At 50.7% G+C, this 23,228-nt stretch overlaps 10 protein-coding genes across 10 annotated transcripts; 5 read left to right on the top strand and 5 right to left on the bottom strand.

Moving 5' to 3' along the window:
• Positions 1–612: 612 nt before the first annotated feature.
• Positions 613–1,938, top strand: N7473_013436 (replication factor C subunit 4; the record flags this gene model as incomplete). The annotated part of the gene is made up of 5 exons (XM_057159375.1): positions 613–701; positions 773–993; positions 1,066–1,165; positions 1,222–1,644; positions 1,713–1,938. The coding sequence occupies 5 exons, from the start codon at positions 613–615 to the stop codon at positions 1,936–1,938; spliced, it is 1,059 nt and encodes a 352-aa protein (XP_057002111.1).
• Positions 1,939–2,071: 133 nt separating this feature from the next.
• On the bottom strand, positions 2,072–4,079 carry N7473_013435 (uncharacterized protein; the record flags this gene model as incomplete). Its single annotated transcript, XM_057159374.1, has 6 exons — positions 2,072–2,306; positions 2,371–3,008; positions 3,085–3,279; positions 3,373–3,645; positions 3,704–3,725; positions 3,829–4,079. 6 exons carry the CDS (start codon positions 4,077–4,079, stop codon positions 2,072–2,074), a joined length of 1,614 nt encoding a protein of 537 aa, XP_057002110.1.
• Positions 4,080–4,675: 596 nt separating this feature from the next.
• N7473_013434 (CeGAL family transcription factor) lies at positions 4,676–7,125 on the top strand (the record flags this gene model as incomplete). The annotated part of the gene is made up of 5 exons (XM_057159373.1): positions 4,676–4,801; positions 4,921–5,012; positions 5,092–6,114; positions 6,173–6,767; positions 6,844–7,125. 5 exons carry the CDS (start codon positions 4,676–4,678, stop codon positions 7,123–7,125), a joined length of 2,118 nt encoding a protein of 705 aa, XP_057002109.1.
• Positions 7,126–7,429: 304 nt separating this feature from the next.
• Positions 7,430–9,318, bottom strand: N7473_013433 (glycoside hydrolase family 32 protein; the record flags this gene model as incomplete). Its single annotated transcript, XM_057159372.1, has 2 exons — positions 7,430–7,752; positions 7,803–9,318. 2 exons carry the CDS (start codon positions 9,316–9,318, stop codon positions 7,430–7,432), a joined length of 1,839 nt encoding a protein of 612 aa, XP_057002108.1.
• A 752-nt stretch (positions 9,319–10,070) lies between these two features.
• N7473_013432 (uncharacterized protein) lies at positions 10,071–11,861 on the top strand (the record flags this gene model as incomplete). Its single annotated transcript, XM_057159371.1, has 3 exons — positions 10,071–10,331; positions 10,404–10,700; positions 10,767–11,861. 3 exons carry the CDS (start codon positions 10,071–10,073, stop codon positions 11,859–11,861), a joined length of 1,653 nt encoding a protein of 550 aa, XP_057002107.1.
• Positions 11,862–12,611: 750 nt separating this feature from the next.
• N7473_013431 (putative amino acid transporter) lies at positions 12,612–14,514 on the bottom strand (the record flags this gene model as incomplete). Its single annotated transcript, XM_057159370.1, has 2 exons — positions 12,612–13,427; positions 13,483–14,514. The coding sequence occupies 2 exons, from the start codon at positions 14,512–14,514 to the stop codon at positions 12,612–12,614; spliced, it is 1,848 nt and encodes a 615-aa protein (XP_057002106.1).
• Positions 14,515–14,901: 387 nt separating this feature from the next.
• Positions 14,902–16,110, top strand: N7473_013430 (cytochrome b5 reductase family protein; the record flags this gene model as incomplete). Its single annotated transcript, XM_057159369.1, has 1 exon — positions 14,902–16,110. The coding sequence occupies one exon, from the start codon at positions 14,902–14,904 to the stop codon at positions 16,108–16,110; it is 1,209 nt and encodes a 402-aa protein (XP_057002105.1).
• Positions 16,111–16,368: 258 nt separating this feature from the next.
• N7473_013429 (O-phospho-L-serine:2-oxoglutarate transaminase) lies at positions 16,369–17,912 on the bottom strand (the record flags this gene model as incomplete). The annotated part of the gene is made up of 3 exons (XM_057159368.1): positions 16,996–17,912; positions 16,892–16,939; positions 16,369–16,863 (listed from the first exon to the last, which is right to left on the bottom strand). The coding sequence occupies exons 1-3, from the start codon at positions 17,758–17,760 to the stop codon at positions 16,369–16,371; spliced, it is 1,308 nt and encodes a 435-aa protein (XP_057002104.1). The 5' UTR covers positions 17,761–17,912.
• A 999-nt stretch (positions 17,913–18,911) lies between these two features.
• On the top strand, positions 18,912–21,519 carry lysF (homoaconitase LysF; the record flags this gene model as incomplete). Its single annotated transcript, XM_057159367.1, has 4 exons — positions 18,912–19,019; positions 19,084–19,553; positions 19,608–19,716; positions 19,771–21,519. The coding sequence occupies 4 exons, from the start codon at positions 18,912–18,914 to the stop codon at positions 21,517–21,519; spliced, it is 2,436 nt and encodes an 811-aa protein (XP_057002103.1).
• Positions 21,520–21,842: 323 nt separating this feature from the next.
• N7473_013427 (uncharacterized protein) lies at positions 21,843–23,135 on the bottom strand (the record flags this gene model as incomplete). The annotated part of the gene is made up of 1 exon (XM_057159366.1): positions 21,843–23,135. One exon carries the CDS (start codon positions 23,133–23,135, stop codon positions 21,843–21,845), a length of 1,293 nt encoding a protein of 430 aa, XP_057002102.1.
• Positions 23,136–23,228: the final 93 nt, after the last annotated feature.

Below are 23,228 nucleotides of genomic sequence, written 5' to 3'. Positions count from 1 at the left end.
AAGTATCAAGGAGTGTTGAGGGCAAAGAGAGTCTTGAAGTGTCGACTGGACACTGTGTGGGTGGTAAGGATAGGCTTGTAGGTTGGTGAGGTTGTGGTGAGGGTTGATTATTGAGGGGGTGAGGTAGAATACGCCGCGAACGGAAGTTGATAATGGGTGACGCGCTAATAGTGGGATTGACTTTAGATACTACAATATTGTTCTAAGTATTAGGCTTGGATTTATGTGCATTATGTCTTCTACTTAAGTAGCTCTTTCTAGTAATTTTGATCTTTTTATTTTTTCATAACAATCTGTATGAGTTCTGTTAAGGTTGTGAGAGCTTGTTTAGCTTTATACTACTTTCCTTAAGGCTTTGCTTCTCAGTTAATTAGATAGAAATTTGTATAGAACAAGACTAATACTACGAATAAGAAAGATAATTCACTTCTCATGTACTCTACTATGTACTGTCTCTCAGACAATTCGATCTACTCTAAATTGGCCAATCTTATCTCTTATCGGCTTATCGCAAAACGCGTCTCACTTTCGCGTCTCTCCATCACCGCTTTCTTCCCCCACGAAGTTACAAGCTCCGATCATCATCTCAAACTCCAACCACCCTCCTCCACAATGGTGCAAGCTGAATCCTCCAAGACTGCCGAGCGCAATGGCCTCCGGGCTGTTACAGCTGGTGCTCCTGTAGACTATGAACTCCCCTGGTCAGTGCCATTTCCCATGGATGTAGCAGAGACACCGAGCTGACTTTTTACTCTCGTACCCCCCGCTACAGGGTTGAAAAGTACCGTCCCATCTTCCTCGATGACATTGTTGGTAACACAGAGACGGTGGAACGGTTGAAGATTATTGCCAAGGATGGTAATATGCCTCACGTTATTATTTCGGGCATGCCGGGTATTGGAAAGACGACCTCAATTCTGTGTTTGGCGAGGCAATTACTCGGGGATGCATACAAGGAGGCTGTGCTGGAGTTGAATGCTAGTGATGAGCGAGGTGAGATTGGGTTGATTTTCTGGGAATGAAGCTGAGATTATTGGGTGATGCTGATTGCTATCTACTGTACAGGTATCGACGTGGTCCGCAACCGAATCAAGGGTTTCGCCCAGAAGAAGGTCACTTTGCCCCCGGGCAAGCATAAGCTGGTCATCCTCGATGAAGCAGATAGGTAAGACATGACGCAGACCTGATTTGGTTTAAAGCCCTTACTCACGGGTCTTTCAGTATGACCCCCGGCGCCCAACAAGCCCTCCGCCGAACAATGGAAATCTACTCTACCACAACCCGTTTCGCCTTTGCCTGCAACCAATCGAACAAAATCATCGAACCCTTGCAATCCCGTTGCGCTATCCTCCGCTACGCCCGCTTGACAGACGCCCAGGTCGTTAAGCGAGTGATGCAGATCTGCGAGGCGGAAAAGGTTCAACACTCGGAGGATGGCATTGCCGCCCTGGTCTTCAGTGCCGAGGGTGATATGCGTCAGGCGATTAATAATCTGCAGAGTACTTGGTCGGGCTTTGGCTTTGTGAGCGGTGACAATGTCTTCCGTGTGGTGGATAGTCCGCACCCGGTTAAGGTGCAGGCTATGATCAAGGCTTGTTGGGAGGGGAAGGTGGATGCGGCGTTGGAGATTTTGAATGACCTTTGGTGAGACATACTCGGTCTACTCGGTCTTGGTATCTCGATGTTGACGGTTGGCTAATTTTGGATTCTAGGACGCTGGGATATTCCTCGCATGATATTATCAGTACCATGTTCCGGGTGACAAAGACTATTCCTACGCTCTCGGAGCATTCCAAGTTGGAGTTTATCAAGGAGATTGGATTCACACACATGCGTATCTTGGACGGAGTGCAGTCGCTGCTGCAATTGAGTGGTTGTGTCTCGAAACTCTGCAAGATTAACATGAAGCCGGAGCTGTTCCAGCCGCCCAAGGCTTGAGTGAAACAACTTGATATTCCGCAGCATATTCCCCATGGCGTTGAGGGTGTTTTAAAAACTCAATGATGAATGATATTCTTCTTCTCTTTCCAGCTCTCAAGCATATACTCTCTGCCCAGTATATCCAATTCCTTCACTCTTCCTTCCCACCATACTTTCCCTCTTCATACTCCTTCCAAACCCGTTCAATCACACTCGCCGCTCCCAAAACCTTCTCCTCCTCAAGTTTCCTCCCAATAATCTGCACATTCACTGGATACCCATCCACAGCATCAACATCCCACAGCTTCCAATTCCACTCATCCAACTCATTCCTCGGCACATACTTCTCCCCTCCATCTCCCAGCTCAACCGCATCAACCTCCCTCCTAACCCGATCCACCGGCATCGTCAACGCAGTATAATCCAAAAAATTTCCAAATCTTGGTATACCCCACCCACTTGAACGTGCGGTGCGGGATCCCAGTATGCGGCATCGCCGGCGCCAAGAGTACATCCACCTCTCTTCCCGACGAAGATTTGGTTTTATTCCATTTATCCAAATACCGCTTTTGCACAGACTGTTTCCGCTTATTCAGCTGCCAATACTCATACACACTAATCGGTTTTCCCCGATTCACCAACGCCTCCACATGCGGCAGATACGGTTCCCCGCCAACAGCCATATCACGACGGATATCCTCGCCGCCGTCCACGGTGTAAAAGGCGTCCATTATTTCGATGCAGCCCGCGTGATCGGATGTATCCCAGGGGATGAGTTCGTGACCTTGGGCTGCTAGTGCTGTAGAGAGCTCGGTGAGGGTCCGGGTTATGGGTGGGTGTGGGGTGACTATTCCGTCGTTGAGGATTAGGCCGATTACGAGGGGTTTGGATTGTGTCTTTTGGAAGATGGGTTCGTTCCAGGGGAGAGGGACGCAGCGTGGATCGAGGGTCCAGGGTTGGCTGGATGTTATGGTTTGCGTTATGTAGATTGTTGAGGAGAGGTCGCGGGTCATGGGGCCGATGGAGGAGGGGACGTGTTCTTGGCCGGATGTTGAGACGGGGACGCCTGAGTAGGGGAAGCGGCTGCTCTGGGGGGTTGTTAGTTTGATTTTATACTGGGGTGGTTGGTTTGTATGAGATGGTTGATTTGGGTAGAGGGCTTACACTTGGCTTTAAACCATATAGACCCGCGAAACTCTGTGGAATCCGTATACTCCCTCCAATATCTGTGCCAAAGCCGAGTATGGATCCATGGAGTGCTAGTAATGGACCTTCACCTCCTGTCGAGCCGCCTGGCGTGAAGGCAGGATTTCTGGCATTTGTGGTTAATCCCCAGAGAGGATTCTCGGTTTCTGCCCACTGGAAGAAAGAGTCAGCCTTAGATAGAACGCAGAGCGAAGTATTACCTCGCGACCCAGATCTAGAAAATAGCAAGCAATGGGATAAACACACCATAATACTCTGACAAAGATTCGTCTTCGCAATAACAATAGCACCCATATCCTTCAATATCTGCACCAGAACTGCATCTTCACTGGCAGGTTGAAAGGATCGTCCGACATATCCCAAAGTTGAATCCACGCCCTGGACGTTGAATTGATCTTTGAGTGTGATGGGGATGCCATGTAAAGGTCCTTTCAGCTTTTCAGTGTTGCTAAACTCGGCATCGAGATTTTGAGCTTGTTGTAGGGCTTCGTCGAATAGGACTTCCGTTAGGCAGTTTGTCTACAGTGTTTCTGTTTTTAGCTGGTGGTTCTAATAGAGGAGAATGGGAATTTCTTACCAACTGATGTGCTACCACGGCGCTGTAATTGAGAAGTAGTTCAAGTCGTGTTAGCTAACTATACTAATCCTGCCGTAGTCAAGGTTCCTTCTGGTTGTTGCTGTGGGGTCTTTGGCTTATCTTACCGTTTGATATACGCTTGAATAACTTGACGAGTAGTGAATTCACCCGTCTCTAGTCTTTTCAACAAGCTGGCAAGATCAAGGTCGGTGATTATTTGGACTTCGGGCTCATTCTCCAGTCGTGAACGGTGATCCACATTGTCTATGCGAGGGACTCGATGCTCAATGTCGACAAGGTATGGAGCTAGGAGTTTGTCCCTGATAGCACGTTTCTGGGAGACGATTTGCTCCCATGGTTGTTGGATTGTGCCCATAGTGAGGTGCTGAATATGGAGTGCCTTGAATAGGTACCTTGAATCTAAGGTTGAATATTAGATATTGGTAATCGGTTGTCTTTGCGGGTAAACTACCCCCTATATATGTGATCCGCAAGGGCGTGCCGTTATCGTTATATTGTTTACTCCAATACTTATTGCTCCAATCTTCGCTTGGCCAAAAGTGGGGGTAGTTGTTGACTATGCGGAGTTGGAGTAGTTGAGTATGGACTATGTACTTGCTAGTACATAGCAAGTTAGTTAAAGTTATCTCCAACGAAGTCATGTTGAATGTATCTTTCTGCTATGAATTTAGTACATTTTCTATCCTAACGCACTTTTTAATCCATTTCTATCCCTGTTACATCCACGTGCTAACTCCAAATCTCATTCGAACCACCATCATTCTCTCCCAACTCTAATTCCATTTGCGGTGACTGGTGAGAAGCGGGGAATCACCAGTGGACCCTCTTAACCTCCACTCAGCCACAACCACCACCAGCGCAGACCACCCCCCATTCTTCTCCCTCAAGAATCCAGTCCGAGACTGAAAATCTGAGATTGTGAATCTCCCAGCTTGATGGAGTGGAGGCGCCATGGATTCCACGAGCTCAGGGTCGCCGACGGCCAGTCCGACCGGTGCCATCCGCACACGCAACAAGTCCTCCTCCGGCTCGATCGCAAAGCGAGCTTGCGACCAATGCAAGTTCCGCAAGATCAAGGTATGTTAGAACCGATTCGTACCCGAAAAACCCGGCCCCCATCCGCGCCTTCGCGTCGCCCAGCCTGGCGCTGGCGCTAACGGAGGAGAATTGAAAAAGCACTAATGGTTTGCCAATAGTGTAGCTTATCGCAGCCCTGCAAGGCCTGTCAATCGATGGGCTTTGACTGCACTTTCCTTCAGCCGCAGAAGAAGCGCGGGCCAACCGGACAGTAAGTTGATATTGGAAAAAATCGCGCCACACGCCAGAATAGCAGAATAGCGTGCTGACTTCAAGCTTTCCTCGTAAAGTCGCGTCTCGCAAATTCGCCAGCAACAAACGCATATCGTCTCTCGCAGTCCACAGGAGACTCCTCCCATCGCTAAGCAGGAGCCCTTCCGGTATCATGGCCCAACCTCTGGCGTGGAACAGGGCCGGTCAGTCTCGATGCCCGGAGCATCATGGACGCCTACACAAGGACAAGTCACCATGTCGATGGAGGGAGCGGCTGGTCTTGCTTCCTCCGGCTCAGCAGCGAGTGTCGTAGACGCGTGGGCGGGCGAGACGGCATCCCTCGACTCACAAGGAAGTGTCGGCTGGAACGATCGTCCAGATGTGGAATATTGGTTGCCAGATAATTTGGGCGTGCAGGTCCCCGTCTTTGAATTCCCCGGCAGCAACATCTACCTCAAACCTTCTCTCCCATCCATTATACAACCCGTGCCTGATGTATCGACCATCAGCCTACCCCCGGCGGAGCACACGGGAATGACATATTCCCCGGCCGTGGGGTCGATACAATCCTCGGACAGTCAGGAATCGGAAGGATTCTGGCCCAATTCGATCAACGAGGCGAACATGGTTCCCTGGCTGGACGTCTACTTTGACCGTCTTCATCCTACGGTCCCAGTTTTGAGTCGGTCTTCCTTGTACACGCGGATGATGTGTCAGGAGCATCGCAAGAATACGCAATTCGGGGCAATGCTACTTTCCCTATGTGCATTCTCTCTAACACAACCTATCGAGATTAATGAGCGGGCCACGACCTCATCGCGGGCCACGCAGGCTCGACTGATGATGCACGAAGCTACCAAGATGCGGAGCTGTTGTGATTTTGGTGAAAACCCGACGATCGAGGCTGTTTTGACTAGTTTCTTCCTTTTTGGTTGCTTGTTTGGAAGCAATCAACATAATGCCGCGTGGTTGCGGCTGCGAGAAGCTCTCGACCTTGCGTCTACATTGGGACTGAATGATCCCGAGTCATATCAGGATTTACCCGGGGATGAGAAAGGCCAGCGATTGCGGACATATCTAGTATTGTCAATCACAGAGAGGTATGATCCGGCAGCAGTCAATTACCGATCAATGATTTCCATTCTAACCATCTTCCAGAGCATACGCATTGCAACGCCTCCACCCAGTCACATTCTCCGGCAAACCCGGATTCAGCATGCGCTCCGTCCACGACTTCCTCCACAACGCCACCCACAGTCTCGTCTCAGGAATCATCGTGCACAACGAAAAAGACGCCGAAGGCATGATGGGTCTAGCCCGATTAATGGAACTCTTCGACGCGATCGACGAAGATTTCATCCACTGCTGGAACCGGCGCTGCGATCTTCGAAACGGATATTGTCAACGCTTCACCGAAGAAAAGGCTCTGTCCATGTACGATAGTCTTGAGAAAGTCAGTCAAGCAGAGCGGTATACGGGGTATGACTGGTTTGAAAGGGCCAAGGTTGACGGTAATGATAATAATGCCCTTCTTGCTATGGGGTTGAGGGAAACACAGGCTGCGGATGTTTTCATTACGCAGAAGTGGGTGCAGAATCGGGTTTGGCTTTTGTGTTTGAATCATGGGTTGTTGAGGACGCAGTCTGATCGGCCTGAGTTGACGTTTGGATTTGCGGTTACTATTGCTGAATCGACGATTCAATTGTGTCGTTCGTTGAGGTTGAGTTCGATGGAAGCTCATGGGATTGGATTTGTAGGTGACCCTCGACACTTCACTTTGAGCCCCTTCACTTCCCTGTGGTTATTCCCCTTCTAACGACATCTTCCAGACCGAAAAATTATTCGACATCGCCGTCAGTGCAACAGATATCCTCTGCAAGGTCAACCCACCCTTCGGCACGGGGATAACCCCGCTAGGCAACTTTTCCGAATCCCTACCTACAACATCCACACCCCAGGTCATGGCGGAAGACTTCTTCTTACTGCTGAGCAGTTTCCGGGGCGGGAATCATCCGTTTGTGGATAAGTATCGAGCTCATTTGCGTGCGTTGCAGATCCCCGGGAATTGGGGGCCGAGTCAGGTCCAGAAGTCGGATACTGTGATGATTTGATGGGGACTGCTTTTGGTGAATGGTTTATTCTTGTTTGTAGGGTTCTGGCGTGGATTGGATTGTATCAATAGACCGGGCGGGATTGGGTTAGGTACTTTGTGTATATCTATGAAACACTAGGCTTTGTTTTGCCTTGGACTAATAGTCATCTCTATTTGTCTATGTAGATGTATATCGAGAAATGGGAACCTTATAAACCCTCTTCCTTAGACATGTCATCAATCATTACCCTATCACCGACCCTCTCTCACCAAGTCCAAGACCATCCCAAACCTCAGCCCTAACCAACACCACCGGTCCTTCATCAACAACTCCCCCATCCCCCCCCTTTCTCCTCAAAGAAACGTACCCCAACACACAACCCCTCCGAACGATAAACCCGCGTAGAAATAACAGTCCTCCCATTAACAAATACCTCCAGTACGGAATCATCGAAGAATGCGTGTATTTGGAGGGTTTCTTCTATTTGGATGTCTTTGTCGTTTAGAGTGGTGAAGAGCGTGTGTGGTGCGGATTCGTAGCCGTGGTTTATGTCTGGACTTCTGTTTTCGGGGGTTGGACGGTGGATTGTGAATGTTGATGTGCTTGGGGTGTAGGATAGGGTTGTGATTTTGGTGGGGTTTGAGTCTGGGGTTGTTAGTAGAGACAATTGGGATAAGTTGAAGGCTATGACTTACCTGTGGTATGTGCGATTTGAATACCAACCCGTCCGCATGATGAACCAACTGAGAACTCTGCTTCGAGTTCCCACCAATTTGAAGTCAAAGAAAGACTCTCGTCGGAGGTATCCCGGAGAGAAACAGGTAAATGCTCGTCTGGGAAGTATCTCCGTTCAGCTCCATCCCGTAAAAGACAAAGTCGAGGATCAGGTTTAATTCCCAGAGTGTGAATCGTGTATGTTTGCAGCTCGGATGGATGGTTATTAGGTATGGCCTCGATAGAAGTAATAGATTCCAGCTTTGAGTTGCGCGCTTTCGTGACATTTTTCAATGTTACCAGGTCTACCACCCGAGGAAGCGAAATCATCCCGCTCCATCCCTGGCGGTGACGGTGTTCATCTGGTAGATCTTCCTCCGTGATCCAACCGTATACGATACGTTGGGAGGTGAGGGGGTCCCAGAAGGAATTCGCGGCATATAAGCATCCGTGATCGAAGTATCCGCCGAATACATATCCAGCTAGGGCTTCGTTTTCGTTTTTGTGAAGGTTTGTAACGGTGTTCAGGGTTCGTGGTTTAATACACATCCACAGCTGAGACCGGGCTTGTCGATGTTGTTGTGCTGTACCGGGTGTTTCCCACAATGAGTCTTCAAAGCGAAGACATCCCTCCGCGCCCATGATTGCGAAATCCCGTGATACACCGTTATTGGATAGAGTCATTAGATTGCCAACTTCCCAGTTCACCCCAAAATCTCCCGACCAGCGGGAGGGATGGAAGTTCAGTCCCACGTCGACTAGGATGCCGGTATACGTCCATGAGCGGAGATCCGTCGGGTTGACGGTATAAACGAATATTGCGGGGGCTTTGCCGGTGATTCCACCGGCTACAATGCCGTGTAGAGGGTGTTGAGGACTGCCTGAGCTAGTAGTCTGTTCTTCCGGCCAGGTAGTTAGATGGGGATCTCTCCAGCCCGTCACTGGGAGATGTTCCGGGGGCCCTGCGAGGATCGGGTTACACTCCAAACGATCCCATGTCTTGCCGCCGTTATTGGAAACAGCTAGACTGAGAGATTCACAGCCGGTGATATAAGGTAGTGTATGATGCAGAGGCAGATGTCGGACAGAGGTGTACATGGCTGTTAACGAGCCGGGGTTTCCATAGATATCTGTAGCTTGTAGACAACCTGTGAAAATACCGCAGCGATCATACTCGGTCGATGGAGTCAAGGCTGGTGTTGGCGATACTTTCCATGAAACTAGGTTTGTGGATGTGGCATGGCCCCAGGACATGTTGCCCCAGTCGTTGCCGTGAGGATTCCATTGGAAGAAGAGGTGGTAGAGACCTGTGGTGGGGTCGTAACCTAGACCACAGGGGTCATTCATCCAGCCACTTGGGGCAGTGAGGTGGAACGATGGTTTTGAAGTAGCCAGATTTGAAGTCTTTTTACGATCGGGCTCTTGCGATGCTGTTGGGGCGTGCTTCTCTCGTAGTTTATGTCCAGAAGGATCCGGGGAGCTCAGTAGAACAGACATGGTTGGTCTGGGCGGAGCTTAGGCTAAAAGTCGTAGACCAGAGATATTGATGCGGTACTTCAATGTTGGGAATCGATATCATCCCTTGATATGTCGATTGCGAGTGACTAGTAAAGGCCGTGTTGCTGGCAGTCTTGGCGCTTATCCTGTTAGATCTTTGATCGTCACAGTGAGAACTGCATTAAGGAGTCTTCTCCTTGTTGACCACACCCACAGGGATATCTGATCTGATATAACTCCCAACCCAACAAGACCCGCACAGACTTTGACGGAGGTTTCCCCATTAAAACCGGGACAGCGTCGGAATCTCGCTCGGCACCATCGCCGTCCTGTCCGGAAGATCATCGGCGAAACTCCACCGCGTAAGTAGAGACGAAATGATTAGCGGACCCCCAGAGATGATCGACAGGTGGATTGATCAATTTGGGACATTTTGTTCCACATAGTTCAATCAAAAGACCTTTTTTTTTTCTTAACAGGATAATTCATTGCTCACTCTTGTTGGTTCAGAGAAATATGCACTTGGCTGAGAAACCTCGGAGAAACTCTAAGGCAACCTGACTAAACGGCAAACGAATGGAGGAAAAAAAAAGAAAAGAGTCTGGGGAACAAGAGTGGCCCCATCATCTTTGTTTAGCTTCTCCATGGGGAATCCACAAAATCCACCTACAGTTGCAGCATGGAAAGGAGGGTACTGAGTTGAGTTGAGTTGAGTTGAGCTCGACGAGCGTATACTAAGAACAGAACTCGCCATGCAGAGGCAGGCAGAGGCTCGTCTGCACCCGGTGGCTAAAAAAACTACATCTTGGGCGGGCTCCCTTCGAACGATGATGGCCATGACCGACAAACATGATTCTGAGTCTCCGGAGGTCGAGCATGTTGACGATTCGACTCAGGAGAAAGGTGCTGTGAATGCGCGCCTGGTCTTTGCTTGTATCGTGTTCGGTGCGGCGTCGTTTATGTTTGGATATGACGATAAACTCATTTCTCCTGTCGCAGCATTAACTGGATTCGTGAGTTAATTGCCCTTTCTTCAGGAGAGTTCTCTAGGATTGGATGGTTCGACTGACAAAGATGATATTCAGGTGGCCAAATTCCAAGGACCAAACCCAGCGACGGGCCGGTTAGTCCTCACAGCGCGAAATCAGAATTTGGTCTTTTCGTTACCCCTGGTGGGTGCTGTCCTCGGAGGCCTGCTAGCCTCACCATTGAACTTCCATTTTGGTCGCAAGTGGCCTTTAATCGCGGCGTATATTCTGTCTATCGGTGGTGGCCTGCTTCAAGTCTTTGCGCCGAATCTGGGGGCTTTTGTTGGTGGTCGGTCTATCAATGGGATCGCAATGGGGATCGCAATGGCAACGGCTCCTCTTTATTTATCAGAGGTGAGATACATATAGAAATCTATGAATGCATCTCTTTAATGGCGATATGCTAACTCGTCACAATAGGTCGTCCCAGCTTCAATGCGAGGCCGATCCGTCAGCTCCCTCAACATCCTCAACCTCACAGCCGGCGTAGCCAGCACGGTCATCGTATGGGGCACGCAAAAGCTCGGGGGACACTTATCATATCAAATTCCCCTCGCAGTCCAATCAGCCACCCCCATCATATTGATCCTACTCACACTCCCCCTCCCTGAAAGCCCCGAATGGCTCGTGGCAAAGGGAAACATCCCCCAAGCCCGGCATAACCTCCGCCAGCTACGCGGCTTCAGCGACAGCAAACTCGATTCCGAACTCCGGTTAATGGAACTATGCGAGAAAGAAGATCGCGAGATACGCGCACAAGTCAAATTCTGGCATATTTTCCAACGGAAACATCTCCGACGCACGCTCGTCGCTGGTTCATTCTATTCATTGAATCAGATATCGGGTGTTATCCTATCAACGACATATACAACTGTTTTCCTCACCGAATTAGGTATCGGCGACCCCTTTTCTTTGACTATCATCGCGTCTTGCTGTACATTGGCGGGTACAATCTTCGCACCATTCGTCCTCGACAGAGCCGGTCGTCGCCCAACAGCCTTCACCGGAATGATAATCCTCTTCCTAATCGATCTAATCGCCGGAATCCTCGCCTTTTACATAAAATCCAACAAAAACGCAACCCTAACCATCGCCGCTCTATCCTTCATCTTCAATTTCTTCTGGGCATCATCCTTCTACTCCCTCTCCGCTTTAATGCCGTCTGAAATCGCGACCCCGAAACTGCGCCACCATACTATGTCTTACACGATAGCTTGCCAGGAGGTTACGGCTGTGATTACGACGCTGGTTGTGCCGCAGTTGACTTCTGCGGATGCGGCGGGGTTGGGGGCTAAGACGTATCTTGTTTTTGCGGGGTGTATGGCGGGGATTATTGGGTTTGTTTATGGGTTTATGCCCGAGACGATGGGGAGGACTTTTGCGGAGATTGATGAGATGTATATGGCCAGGGTGCCGGCTTGGAGGTGGAGGTCTTATGTGACTTCGGTTGAGGCGAGGACTGGGGAGGGGGTGCCAGTGGGAGTGGAAGAGGGACAGGTTTTGGGGAAGAGGTGATTTGTATATAGCTGTATAATACCTTCTGTATAGATTTGTCTTGATTTTGGATCATGAGAATTTCGTATATCCAAAGTTGGGGACAAGCAACATATAGCCTCGAACAAACAGGACAGACGTCTCGTAGTAAGTAGGGTTCCATGATTCAACCGATAAACCTCAGTTCATACCCGGGCCATGAATAAAATGGTTAGGAACACGATTAGAAAGGTCTTCTGGAAAAGAGGCATGTTATCACTTCGGGTAGGAATATTTCCCTGTCCTCTAGGCGATATCAGACGAGATGTCTTAACAACCACTGTCCTCGGTGGCAGTAGTCACAACAGAGAACGAATACTCTCAGTAAGATACAAAATTAACATTATTCAAGTCTATATAACCCACCCACTCACCAGCTCATCAAGTGCATAAAGTAATAAGACAAAGTTCGAAAGTTCGAAAAAGAAGAAAATGCAATGCACAGGCCCAAAGCCACCGTCATCACTTCGTATGCCAATCGCAGGCTAACAGGGGAAAAGAAAAGGTCGATAAGTCAATCAAATCCAGTCCAATCCAACCTTATCGCATGCGATGCGCGAAAATAAAAGAGAGGACAGACACGCATAAAAGCTAAGTTGACCTCACACCCGAGTTTGTATATGCGTGGGTATCAAATCATAAAAACAAGATCAGACCAGACCAGACCAGACCGGCGACGCGGAAATAATACCGGCAAGTATTTGATAGTATATTAACCGGGTACGCAGGTCTCTACCGCGAGCGCCACTTCCAGAACTTCCAGCCCGAGATACCCGTCGACCCATCACGTTGGTAGATACGCCAGTAATAAACGGGAATACCCGTGATGATGAACGCCACCACGATAAGAGTCTGCAGGGGCTCTGCAATAACAGCCCGACTGAGAAGGAATAGACTAACGCAGCAGAAGATAATCGGCGTGGTGATCCATGTGCGATATGGTCGTTCGAGGTGTGGTTCTCGAATGCGTAGCACGATTAGACCTAGCACGGTGACGAAGTAGAATGTATACCCCGCGACGCCGTAGAAGGTTACCAGGGTGCCGAATTCGCCGACGGTGATGTAGATCATCGTCAAAGTGGCGTTGAATGCCATGGCGTTGATGGGTGTGAATCCCAGGCGGCATTGGTCGCCGAATATGCGGGACAGGAGTTTGCTTGCCCATGAGCGGTGGAGGAGACGGCTTGCGGCTGGGGTTGCGGGGGATGAGGAGTTACCTAGGCCGATGCGGCCGAAGAGTGAGGGGAGGTAGCCTTCTTTGGCGGAGGCGTAGACGAGTCGGCCGCTGGTGAAGGTGGTTGCATTTAAAGCTCCGAAGCAGCTGGCTCCGACGACGAGGGCGAGGATGAGAGCGCCGACGGGTCCGAATACTTTGCCGCCGAATTGGACGGCGATGGTGTTGCTTGCTTCGACGGTTTCGTGGGGGAGGACCAGGAAGTAGGAGACGTTAGCCATTAGGTAGCATAGAATGACCAGTGGCATGGCTGTGTGGATCACTCGTGGTAGATCTCGATTGGGATTTTTGAACTCGCCCGTGACATAGTTTGTCTGTAGAAGAAGTGTTAGCATGGAATATTCAGTAGATTCTCGCCTCGTTTCTTACATTATCCCAACCATCAAATGCCCAAAGCCCTGCATATAACGCCACAGCGAAATCTGAAATCTCGGTATTCGTACCCTCGAACCAGCCGTGGGTTTTCCATTCCTGGTTGGCATTTCCTTTTGACGAAAGACCCGTCACGGCAACCACAATACCGGTGATTGTAACACCCAGCAAGGCAACAAACTTGAAAAACATAAAGAGATCACCAATTCGAGTAGCAAACTTGGTGGAAATGCAGTTAAACAGGGTGACCGCCAACAGCCCTCCCAGCGCAACGCCCTTGTTGATCCAAGGATTCACCTGTTCCACATCGGCACCTACAAACGCACGCACGATATACTCGCCAAAGATAATCGAGATGATGGCCGCTGACCCGGGCTTCAAGACCAACACCGCGCACCACGTGAAGAGGAAACCCGGCAACTCTCCAAAGATCTTGGAAAGATAAACCTGCGCACCACCATTCAACGGAATGGCTCCTCCGAGCTCTGCATAGCTCGCAGCTCCAGTCCACGCCAACAAACCCGCCACAGCCCACACGATGAGCGCCGCACCAGGCGACCCCGCGTTCGCATTAACCTGGCTAGGCGAGGAGAAAATGCCCGATCCAATAATCAGTCCCACGATCAGCGACAAGCCATTCAAGTATGTCAATGACTTATTCCGTTCCAACGAGCCATCCGCGCCTTGTCTGTCCAGCGCGGACGGCGTTCCTAGCGGCGCGTATCCAGCCTGTGTTTGCGACAATGGGAACAAATTCCGGCCAAAGTCGAAAGCGGAGGAGATCGAGTAGGAGCGTATATTGCGCGAACGGCCTGATTCGAGGTAGACATCCCCTTCCTCGCCGGCGAGGGGATCTTCATCTTCGAGGGAGAGCTTGCGTGAGGAGGAGATTCCGTCGGGGGAGGATGAGCGTGAGGAACCTCCGACGGAGACGGGGGAGGAGGAAGCGAGTGAGGCGAGTTCTAGGGAGTCTCGAGGGGCGGCCAGGTTGCCATTTTGGGACTCGTGGGTGAATGCGCTATTCGACATCCTCCTTTGTCTTAATATTGTGGTCGTCAAATCCGAGGAGGGTCGTAGCACAACAGAGACAAAGCTCTCGAGGGGGAGTGGATGAGCAGTACGAGAGGAGGGTGTTGGTGTTAAGAGTAGTCGACTAAACTCTCCATCTCCTTGCACAAGTTACCAGAATAACAACCAGACAAAGAACAAAGAAGATGGAGGAGAGAAGAATGGAGTTCTCAGTGGTTTAGTCGAGACTTTGCCAAGGGGGTTCAAGTGCAGTTTAATTCCCGTTGATCATCCAATCGGCTTTCCGTCTGCCATTTCAATTTCCCCGCGGTTCAACTTCTCAATGCGCCCTTCATAACTTCTTCCACCGAGGGTTTCTCTCGTCTCTCGTCTCTCGTCTCTCCCCCAATGAAATCCTCCATACACATCTTGCGCTGCCGGTGCAGCAGCAGCTCTGGCTTGCGATCAACAGCCACTCGCTCTCACCGGTATGCCTCGACCTCTTCATCGTCAACATCAACCTCAACCTCATCGTCCACGACACCCTCAACCCCAACGCCAACCACATCCCCCAAACGAACCCGCTGGCTAGCAATCACCCTCGTAAGCATCGCTGCCGCCAGCGCAGGCGCCTACATCCGCACCCAAACCCCCTCCTCAGCAACCCTCAACACAGAAACCTTCACAAAATACAGCCTCGTCTCCCGGGTCCCCATCTCCGCAACAAGCAGCCTCTTCACCCTACGCCCGCGCTACCCCAGCTCCGACAACTACGATGTCTACGAAAACGCCTGGCGCACGGGGGTATGGAGCGTAATGTTCAAACAGCCCCAACTCCAAATCGGCCGAGACTATACGCCTCTGCCCACGACGGCGGCGACGTCGTTATCCGTTGACGAGGAGAATGAGGGATACTTGCGTTTCTTTATTCGAAAGGATCCGTTTGGGGAGGTCTCGAGGTATTTGCATACGTTGGAGGTTGGGGCGGATATTGAGATGCGTGGACCGCAGATTGAGTGTGAGATTCCGAAGGAGACGAGGGAGATTTTGTTTATTGCTGGTGGGACGGGGATTGCGCCTGCGTTGCAGGCGGGGTATTCGTTGTTGAATCGGACGACAACAACGAATCGGCCGAATATTCATATTATCTGGGCTAGTCGGTTGAGGGCAGATTGTGTGGGTGGTGTTAGTGATACGCCGAAGGTTGAAGCGAGCCCGTCAAGTCGATCGTGGTTTTCTGGGTGGTTTGGTTCGTCGTCTAGCAGCAAGGCTCATGTCGAGAGTGTTGCTCTGACATCTCAGGGCCAGGAATCATCCCTGATTGTGCGGGAATTGGAGGCGCTCAAGTCGCAATATCCCGGGCAGATTACGGTGGATTATTACCTGGATGAAGAGAATCGGTTCATTGGCAAGAATGATCTGGCCGAGTTTATCAAGCCGAGCAAGTCGGTTGCGGGCCCGCAGAATCGAAAGCTGATTCTGGTGTCTGGTCCCGAGGGCTTCATCAGTTACATGGCTGGACCCAAAGTGTGGGCTCAAGGGACGGAACTCCAGGGTCCGTTGAAGGGCATCATTAAGGAGTTGGATCCTAAGGGTTGGGCTGTATGGAAACTGTGAGCTAGTTTCTTGCAGTTCATCTTTCCTTTTGAAAGTCATTTGTATCATATTATATTTTTGGGGGTAGCACATATAGCATATACCATGGAGTTATGTTGAATAGTTGCAACAGTCCCGGACCAGTCTTTGTCGTCCGCATTCCCAATACCATACCCACTCAAGCTATATAAAACAACAATAAGAAAATGCTCCAGGTTGAATTTTGTTTTCGCTAGACCAGACACTCTACTGCCTCCAGGGCAGCTTGCGGCTTGCAGCTTACTGAGTCGAAGCAAAGTCCTCAAGGTACTGCACCAGCTTCTGGACATTCTCCAACGGCACAGCGTTGTAGTTGCTCGCACGCATACCACCAACACTGCGGTGGCCCTTGAGACCCTGAAGAAGACGCTTCTCAGCACCGGCAATGAACTCCTTCTCCTTCGCATCGTCACCACCGCAGACACGGAAGCAAATGTTCATGCGGCTGCGGACGCTCTTGTCAGGAACGACCCGGTACACTTGGGGGTACTTGTCCAAAGCGCCGTAGATGAGGTTCGACTTTTGGTCGGCAATCTGCTCCTGGCCGCTGACTTTTTGAGCACCGAAGACACCCATCAGATCGGCCATGACCTTGCCGGCAACCCAGAGGTTGAAGATGGGGAGGGTGTTGTAGAGAGAGTTGTTCTTGGCGATGGTGGCGTAGTCGAGGACGACGGGGCCGGGCAGACCACCAATGTTCAACCGGTGCAGGAGAGCAGCGGGGGGAGTCGCGGTCTGAGGGGGGGAGAAGGTCCTTGCGGACGATTGCGATGGTGATACCGGTGACACCGATGTTCTTCTGGGCGCCGCCCTATAAGTGGTTGTTAGTTTTGTAGGTTCAACAACACTTCTTTCTTGGTAACGTACGAAGATAACAGCATATTTGCTGACATCAACCTTCCGGCTGATAAAGTTGGAGCTCATATCAGCCACAACAAGACGCTCATCCTCAGCATCCTGGCCCTGAGCCTCCAGAACCTTGGGGAAGCTCTGGAACTCCACACCATCCACAGTCTCATTATCGCAAAAGTACACAAACGCAGAGCCCTTGCCACCCTCGGCCTTAGTCGGAGTCAACGACCAAGTATCCTCAGCAGGGATAGTACCAAACTTGCCACCATTGGCCTTGCGAGCGTCCAAAGCAACATTGACATATTTAGAACCGACCAACCGAGCCGCCTCCTGCGAAGCCTTGAGCGACCACGATCCCGTCACGAGGTAATCAAGCTTGAGCTCCTCATCAACCTCCTTCTGCAGTCTCTGGAAGACCAATTCGTCAACCTGCGCCTTCTCAGCGTCCGGGTTGGCCTTGACAACATCGGCCTCAGCTCTGCGGCGACGACGCTCGATCCAAACGGGGACGAGGTTCTGCACGACAGCGCTGAATTCGCCACTGCCACCGGCTTGCATGAACAGGATCTCATAGTTATCCGGGATATCGAGGAGCGCGGACAGGTTTGCCTTGGCGTCATCGAGAATCTTGTTCGCGGTGGGAGAGCGGTGCGAGATCTCACCGAGGCCGAGACCGGAGTCGTTGAAGTTGACGAAGGCCTGGCCGGCGGCTTCGACGACGGGAGTGGGCAGGGGAGCTGGACCAGCTCCAAAGTAGGAGACTTCTTGCCGGGAGGGCATTTTGTGGTTGTTATTGGGGGGTGGGTTGGTGAGAGAGAGAGAGAGAGGGTATACAAGAAAGAAGAGAAGAGGGAAGGCAGTGGGGAGAGAATAAGAGTCATAGGTGGACCGGTGCCCGCAAGTGGATCAATCAATCTTGCAGGCAGGTGGGAGTCATCGTGTTTAGTCAATTTAGATCTACGTCAAATTAAAAGCTAGGCTGTTTTTTGTCTATGAAAAGATTCACCCAATTGTTCTTTGAAAGGCCCAATGGGCTGCATTGTTGCCAATTCTGGCGGCTATGGCGGGGTAAAAAGTCTAGTTTGCGCGGGGAGAGTTCAAACTTGCAGATGCGGAGGTCCAAGGATGGTCTCATTGCTGGAAAAATGGGGAAGAGATGTAGATTTAGTATTTTGCTGTTAAGGATATAGCCAATTCAGCTTAGTCTTGTTCTTTTGCAACTGCGGTGCTCTCTCGATTGTTTTTTTCCCCTTAGATTAGAATGGTGGGGCTGATCTGCGTTGTCTAAATGTACGGACATACTACGGTATACTCCGGGATTTCTATTGAGTACAGTTGATTCCTAGATCTTTATGTTCCTTTGAGACTGTAAGGTCTAGTGTCTAGACAATGATTGAATAGCCCTGTGATTCGATTCTCTCGTTAGTATTCAATGCTCATGAAAGCGGCGAATCTGGACTGCGGCATACTTAATTCTATGTAGGCTTTGCCATTGCCCAGACTGGAAAACATGAGCAGATGCTATAATTGAAGTAAGAGAACGGATACCCGCAGTCTCGAGGTATGTATCTAGAGTATGACATTAGATTCAACATTTATCTTCCTTCATATTAGCATTGTCTGTTTATAATGTTGCTTTGGTGTCCATTTTACTGCGGACGAGCTATTCGTACATCACATCTTCCTTGATTAGTAAAATACCCACCATAGCTTCAAACAGTTGACGTAAACTCGCAACCTTGGAGTCATTCAGTCTGACAGCATCCCATCATTAATTATCCGAATTCTATTCAAAGAAGAACAATGTTATACATACTGTAGTGAGAATCCATCCGACATCGGCAGAATATATTCAGTCACGTGCTCTATGATGTGCTGTGTTTGTCCTGTTTGTCTTGTGATCTCTTCATCTCCAGCCAATCAGAGTGACGATGAGTCACCAGTTCAAATCCCCGGCCGCTCATTTGCCGAAAGCCGGGGAAATTCATTTTCTTGACTTTGTTCCTGTCTTCCAGACTATGCACAAGGGCATCATGACTGTAAGTGCTCAATTGATTTATTCAATTGAACTTGCTACTCATACTAACTCCCCCTCTCATGCAGTCCCGATTAATGCCGTCGGGCCGCCAGGCCATGCGCAGCCCCTTCCGATCTTTGCGCCGAACCTTTGCGACCTCCCGAGTGTTCCTCCAGACCTTCAATTCCCAGCAGGGCTTCCACTCCCAGCTCGAGACCGTCACTCCCGAGGTTCTGTCTTCATTGGCTTCCAAGGCTGTGCCGCAGACCTTGACCGAAAAGATTGTGCAGAAATACTCTGTCGGTCTTGCTAAGGACAAGTTTGTTCAGTCTGGCGACTATGTCACGATCTCTCCCCATCGCTGCATGACACACGACAACTCATGGCCCGTCGCTTTGAAGTTTATGTCCATTGGTGCTTCCAAGATTCATAACCCCGACCAGATTGTTATGACTTTGGATCATGACGTGCAAAACAAGACCGAGAAGAACCTCCAGAAGTATCAGCAGATCGAGGACTTTGCGAAGCTCCACGGTGTTGAGTTCTATCCCGCTGGGTATGCTACACTATTGATGTTTGGTGTTATCGGTTGCTAATTCTACATTGCTAGACGTGGTATTGGTCACCAGATCATGGCTGAAGAGGGTTTGGCTTGGCCTGGAACTCTTTGTGTTGCTTCGGATTCTCACAGCAACCACTACGGTGCGCTTGCTTGCTTGGTAAATACATCTCATCTCCCTGTGGTATAGTACTAGGAAATACTAACTGATCAGGGAACACCAATCGTCCGAACCGATGCAGCTAGCGTGTGGAGCACTGGACAGACCTGGTGGCAGGTGCCTTCAATCGCCAAGATCACCCTCACTGGTGTCCTCCCCGCCGGTGTCACTGGCAAGGACGTGATCGTCGCGCTGTGCGGTCTCTTCGACAAGGACGACGTTCTGAACCACGCTCTCGAGTTCGCTGGTTCCGAGGAGACGATGCGCAGTCTGCCTATCGATAGCCGTATGACTATTGCTAACATGACTACCGAATGGGGTGCCCTGTCTGGTCTCTTCCCCATGGATGACGTGCTCAAGGGTTGGATGAAGGGCAAGGCTACTACCGCCGCAATGGGCCTGGCTGATGGTCCCTTCAAGACCACCGCCGCCCAGCGTTTCACCCACGAGGCTATCGAGGAGCTCTTCGCTAACCCTCTGACTGCGGACAAGGGTGCCAAGTACGCCAAGGAGCTGTTCCTGGACCTGTCCTCCTTGTCTCCTTACGTCGCCGGCCCGAACTCGGTCAAGGTCGCAACTCCTCTGAGCGAGCTGGAGGCTGCTGATATCAAGGTGAACAAGGCCTACCTGGTTTCTTGCACTAACTCGCGTGCTTCTGATATTGCCGCTGCTGCGCGTGTGTTCAAGGAGGCCGCTGAGAAGAACGGTGGACAGATCCCCAAGATTGCCGAGGGTGTTCAATTCTACATTGCTGCTGCCTCCATCCCCGAGCAGCTTGCTGCCGAGGGTGCTGGTGACTGGCAGGTTCTGATTGATGCTGGCGCTACCGTTCTCCCCGCTGGCTGCGGTCCCTGCATTGGACTCGGTGCCGGTCTCCTCGAGCCCGGTGAGGTCGGTATCAGTGCTTCTAACCGTAACTTCAAGGGCCGCATGGGTTCCACCGATGCCAAGGCCTACCTGGGCTCTCCCGAGGTTGTGGCTGCCAGTGCTCTCAGCGGAAAGCTCTCCGGTCCTGGCTGGTACCAGACCCCCGAGGGCTGGACTGGTGTGAAGCGCGGCGAGGGTGATGGCATCGCCGAAGAGGAGCGTATGCTCACCACCGAGCAGGCCCTCGAGAAGCTCCTCGGCCAGATTGATGATCTGGTCGCCGACGGCGAGAAGAAGTTCGCTCCCGAGCCCACCGAGACCAAGGTTGAGGAGACTTCTTCTGAAGACTCCCTGACTGACGTCTACCCCGGCTTCCCCGAGCGCGTGTCCGGAGAGATTGTCTTCTGCGACGGAGACAACATCAACACCGATGGTATCTACCCCGGCAAATACACCTACCAGGACAACGTCCCCGTCGAGACCATGGCTCAGGTCTGCATGTCAAACTACGACACCGAGTTCTCCACCATCGCCAAGGCCGGTGACATCCTCGTCACAGGCTACAACTTCGGCTGCGGTTCCTCGCGCGAGCAAGCCGCCACCGCCATCCTTGCCAAGGAAATCCCCCTCGTCGTCGCCGGTAGCTTCGGCAACATCTTCTCCCGCAACAGTATCAACAACGCCCTGATGGGCCTGGAAGTGCCCCGTCTCCTCACCCGCCTCCGCGAGACCTTCGCCGATAGCGAGGGCAAGGCTCTTACCCGCCGCACCGGCTGGACTTTAACCTGGGATGTCCGCCGCAGCCAGATCGAGGTCCAGGAGGGCCCCGATGGCGCTAAGTGGACTCACAAGGTCGGTGAGTTGCCTCCTAATGTGCAGGAGATTATTGCCAAGGGAGGTTTGGAGAAGTGGGTGAAGAACGCCATTGAGGCGTAATTGTCTGTGCGGAGGGAAAAAAAAGAAAACAAGTTGGCGTTTTTTTGACGTGATACCCGAGCTTTGGTTTATATAGATGCCGGCGCGGAGATGTTTAGCGAGATTTTTGATGTTTGATGTTTGAGTCTGTACAGTATATAAAAGCGTATAGTTCAATTGCATTGCATGTAAGATGTTATCCATAGATCTATTGATATGATGTGATTTGATTTGATTAGGGTAGAGAGGGAGTTGATTATTTACATTGTTCCAAACCCCCTAGGCATTTCGTAGCAAAGATGTATTAAGCATATAGATCATGATGCTATAGATAACCGATTGAATCATTCATCAACAACCTGCTTCTTCCAAGTCAAAAAAATCACATAAAACTCCTCCGTGTCAGACTCAACCTCAGCCTGACCAGCGCCAGCATCTCTCTCTTTCGCATCAAAAGCCCTCAAAACCGGAACTTGAGGCACCATCCCCACCCCCTTCTCAGCCGTAGAATCATCATCATTCTCAATATCATCATCCATCACCCTCCTCCCCTCACTAATCGACTGCCTCATCAAATCCCCCTCCTTAGCACCAACCCACGTCCAAGCACTCCGCGATTCTGGTTGCGCAACAAGATACACCGATTTCTCAGGTTGAAGGGGGAATTTCCAATTCAGTGCTTGGTCGATGATCGCGTCGAGTTGATCGCGTTTTCGCATGATGGTTTCGAATTCGATTGTTAGGGTTGTCAAGCTTGGGATGTGTGTGAATTGGTTTCCCCATGCACGTTTTTGTTCGGGCGTGAGTTGAGTATTCAACTGATGGTGATGATGATGGCACATTTCATGTGCTCGTGTACGACCAAGTCTGAATGGGTCAATCCCCAACGGTTCATCATTCTCCCAAAACCACCAATCCGTATGCCGGAACGTAATCGTCAACTTCTTCGGCGCAATAACATATTTCTCCTTATCCCTATTATCAACCGGAACGGGAGCCTCAACTCTCCTCCTGCCCCATCCAGGCCGAAAATAATCTCCATGGGGCGTATATTCCAAAATCGTGCCCTCCCAAATCCTCGACCACAGCTTATTACTATCTTCCAGAAAGTACTGCTGCGTGAAGAGATGGATGTGCTGGACTTGGTCGCGCTGTGCGCGGCTCATTTTACTGAAATATTGGAATGGGGAGGACGAGGTGGCGATTTCGGGGGGCCCGCGGTAGAACCAGAATGTGTGTTTGTTTATGGCGGGTGGGAGGAGAGAGGCTTCGGAGTAGATTTGTTGGCAGGTTTGGAGGAGAGCGGTGCGGATTCTTGTGGGTTGGATGTGGCCTGGGCGGTAGTAGAAGGCGTTGCGGCGATAGAGATGTGTTGGTGATGATTGTGAAGGGGATGGGGGTTGATCTTGGGGTTGGATTTGGTCTTCTATATCTTCTGATTCGAGAGAGAAGGCATAGATTCTGTTGCGGATTTCGGGTGGAAAGATCGTGAAGAGGAAGCACTTGTTTTGTTGAATTAAGGGTAGTGATGGATTCAGAATGGAGTGGTTTATTGGTGGAGGGTTTGTGTCGTTGTCGTCAGTCTCCCTAATTGGGGGAGGACGTGGTGGACGTTGGAAAATTCGTTCCCTCGGCATCTTGGAGGGTGTCAAACATAAAAAAGATATTGAGAAGTTGGATGAAATGGAGGGAGTTGGGATGGGAATCAAGCTATATAAGTACCGTGCCTA

The sequence above is a fragment of the Penicillium subrubescens genome (assembly GCF_028828155.1).
Source record: "Penicillium subrubescens strain IBT 31985 chromosome Unknown utg000014l_segment0_segment0, whole genome shotgun sequence".
NCBI classification, from domain to species: domain Eukaryota; kingdom Fungi; phylum Ascomycota; class Eurotiomycetes; order Eurotiales; family Aspergillaceae; genus Penicillium; species Penicillium subrubescens.
This window is presented reverse-complemented; position numbering and strand designations above follow the sequence as displayed.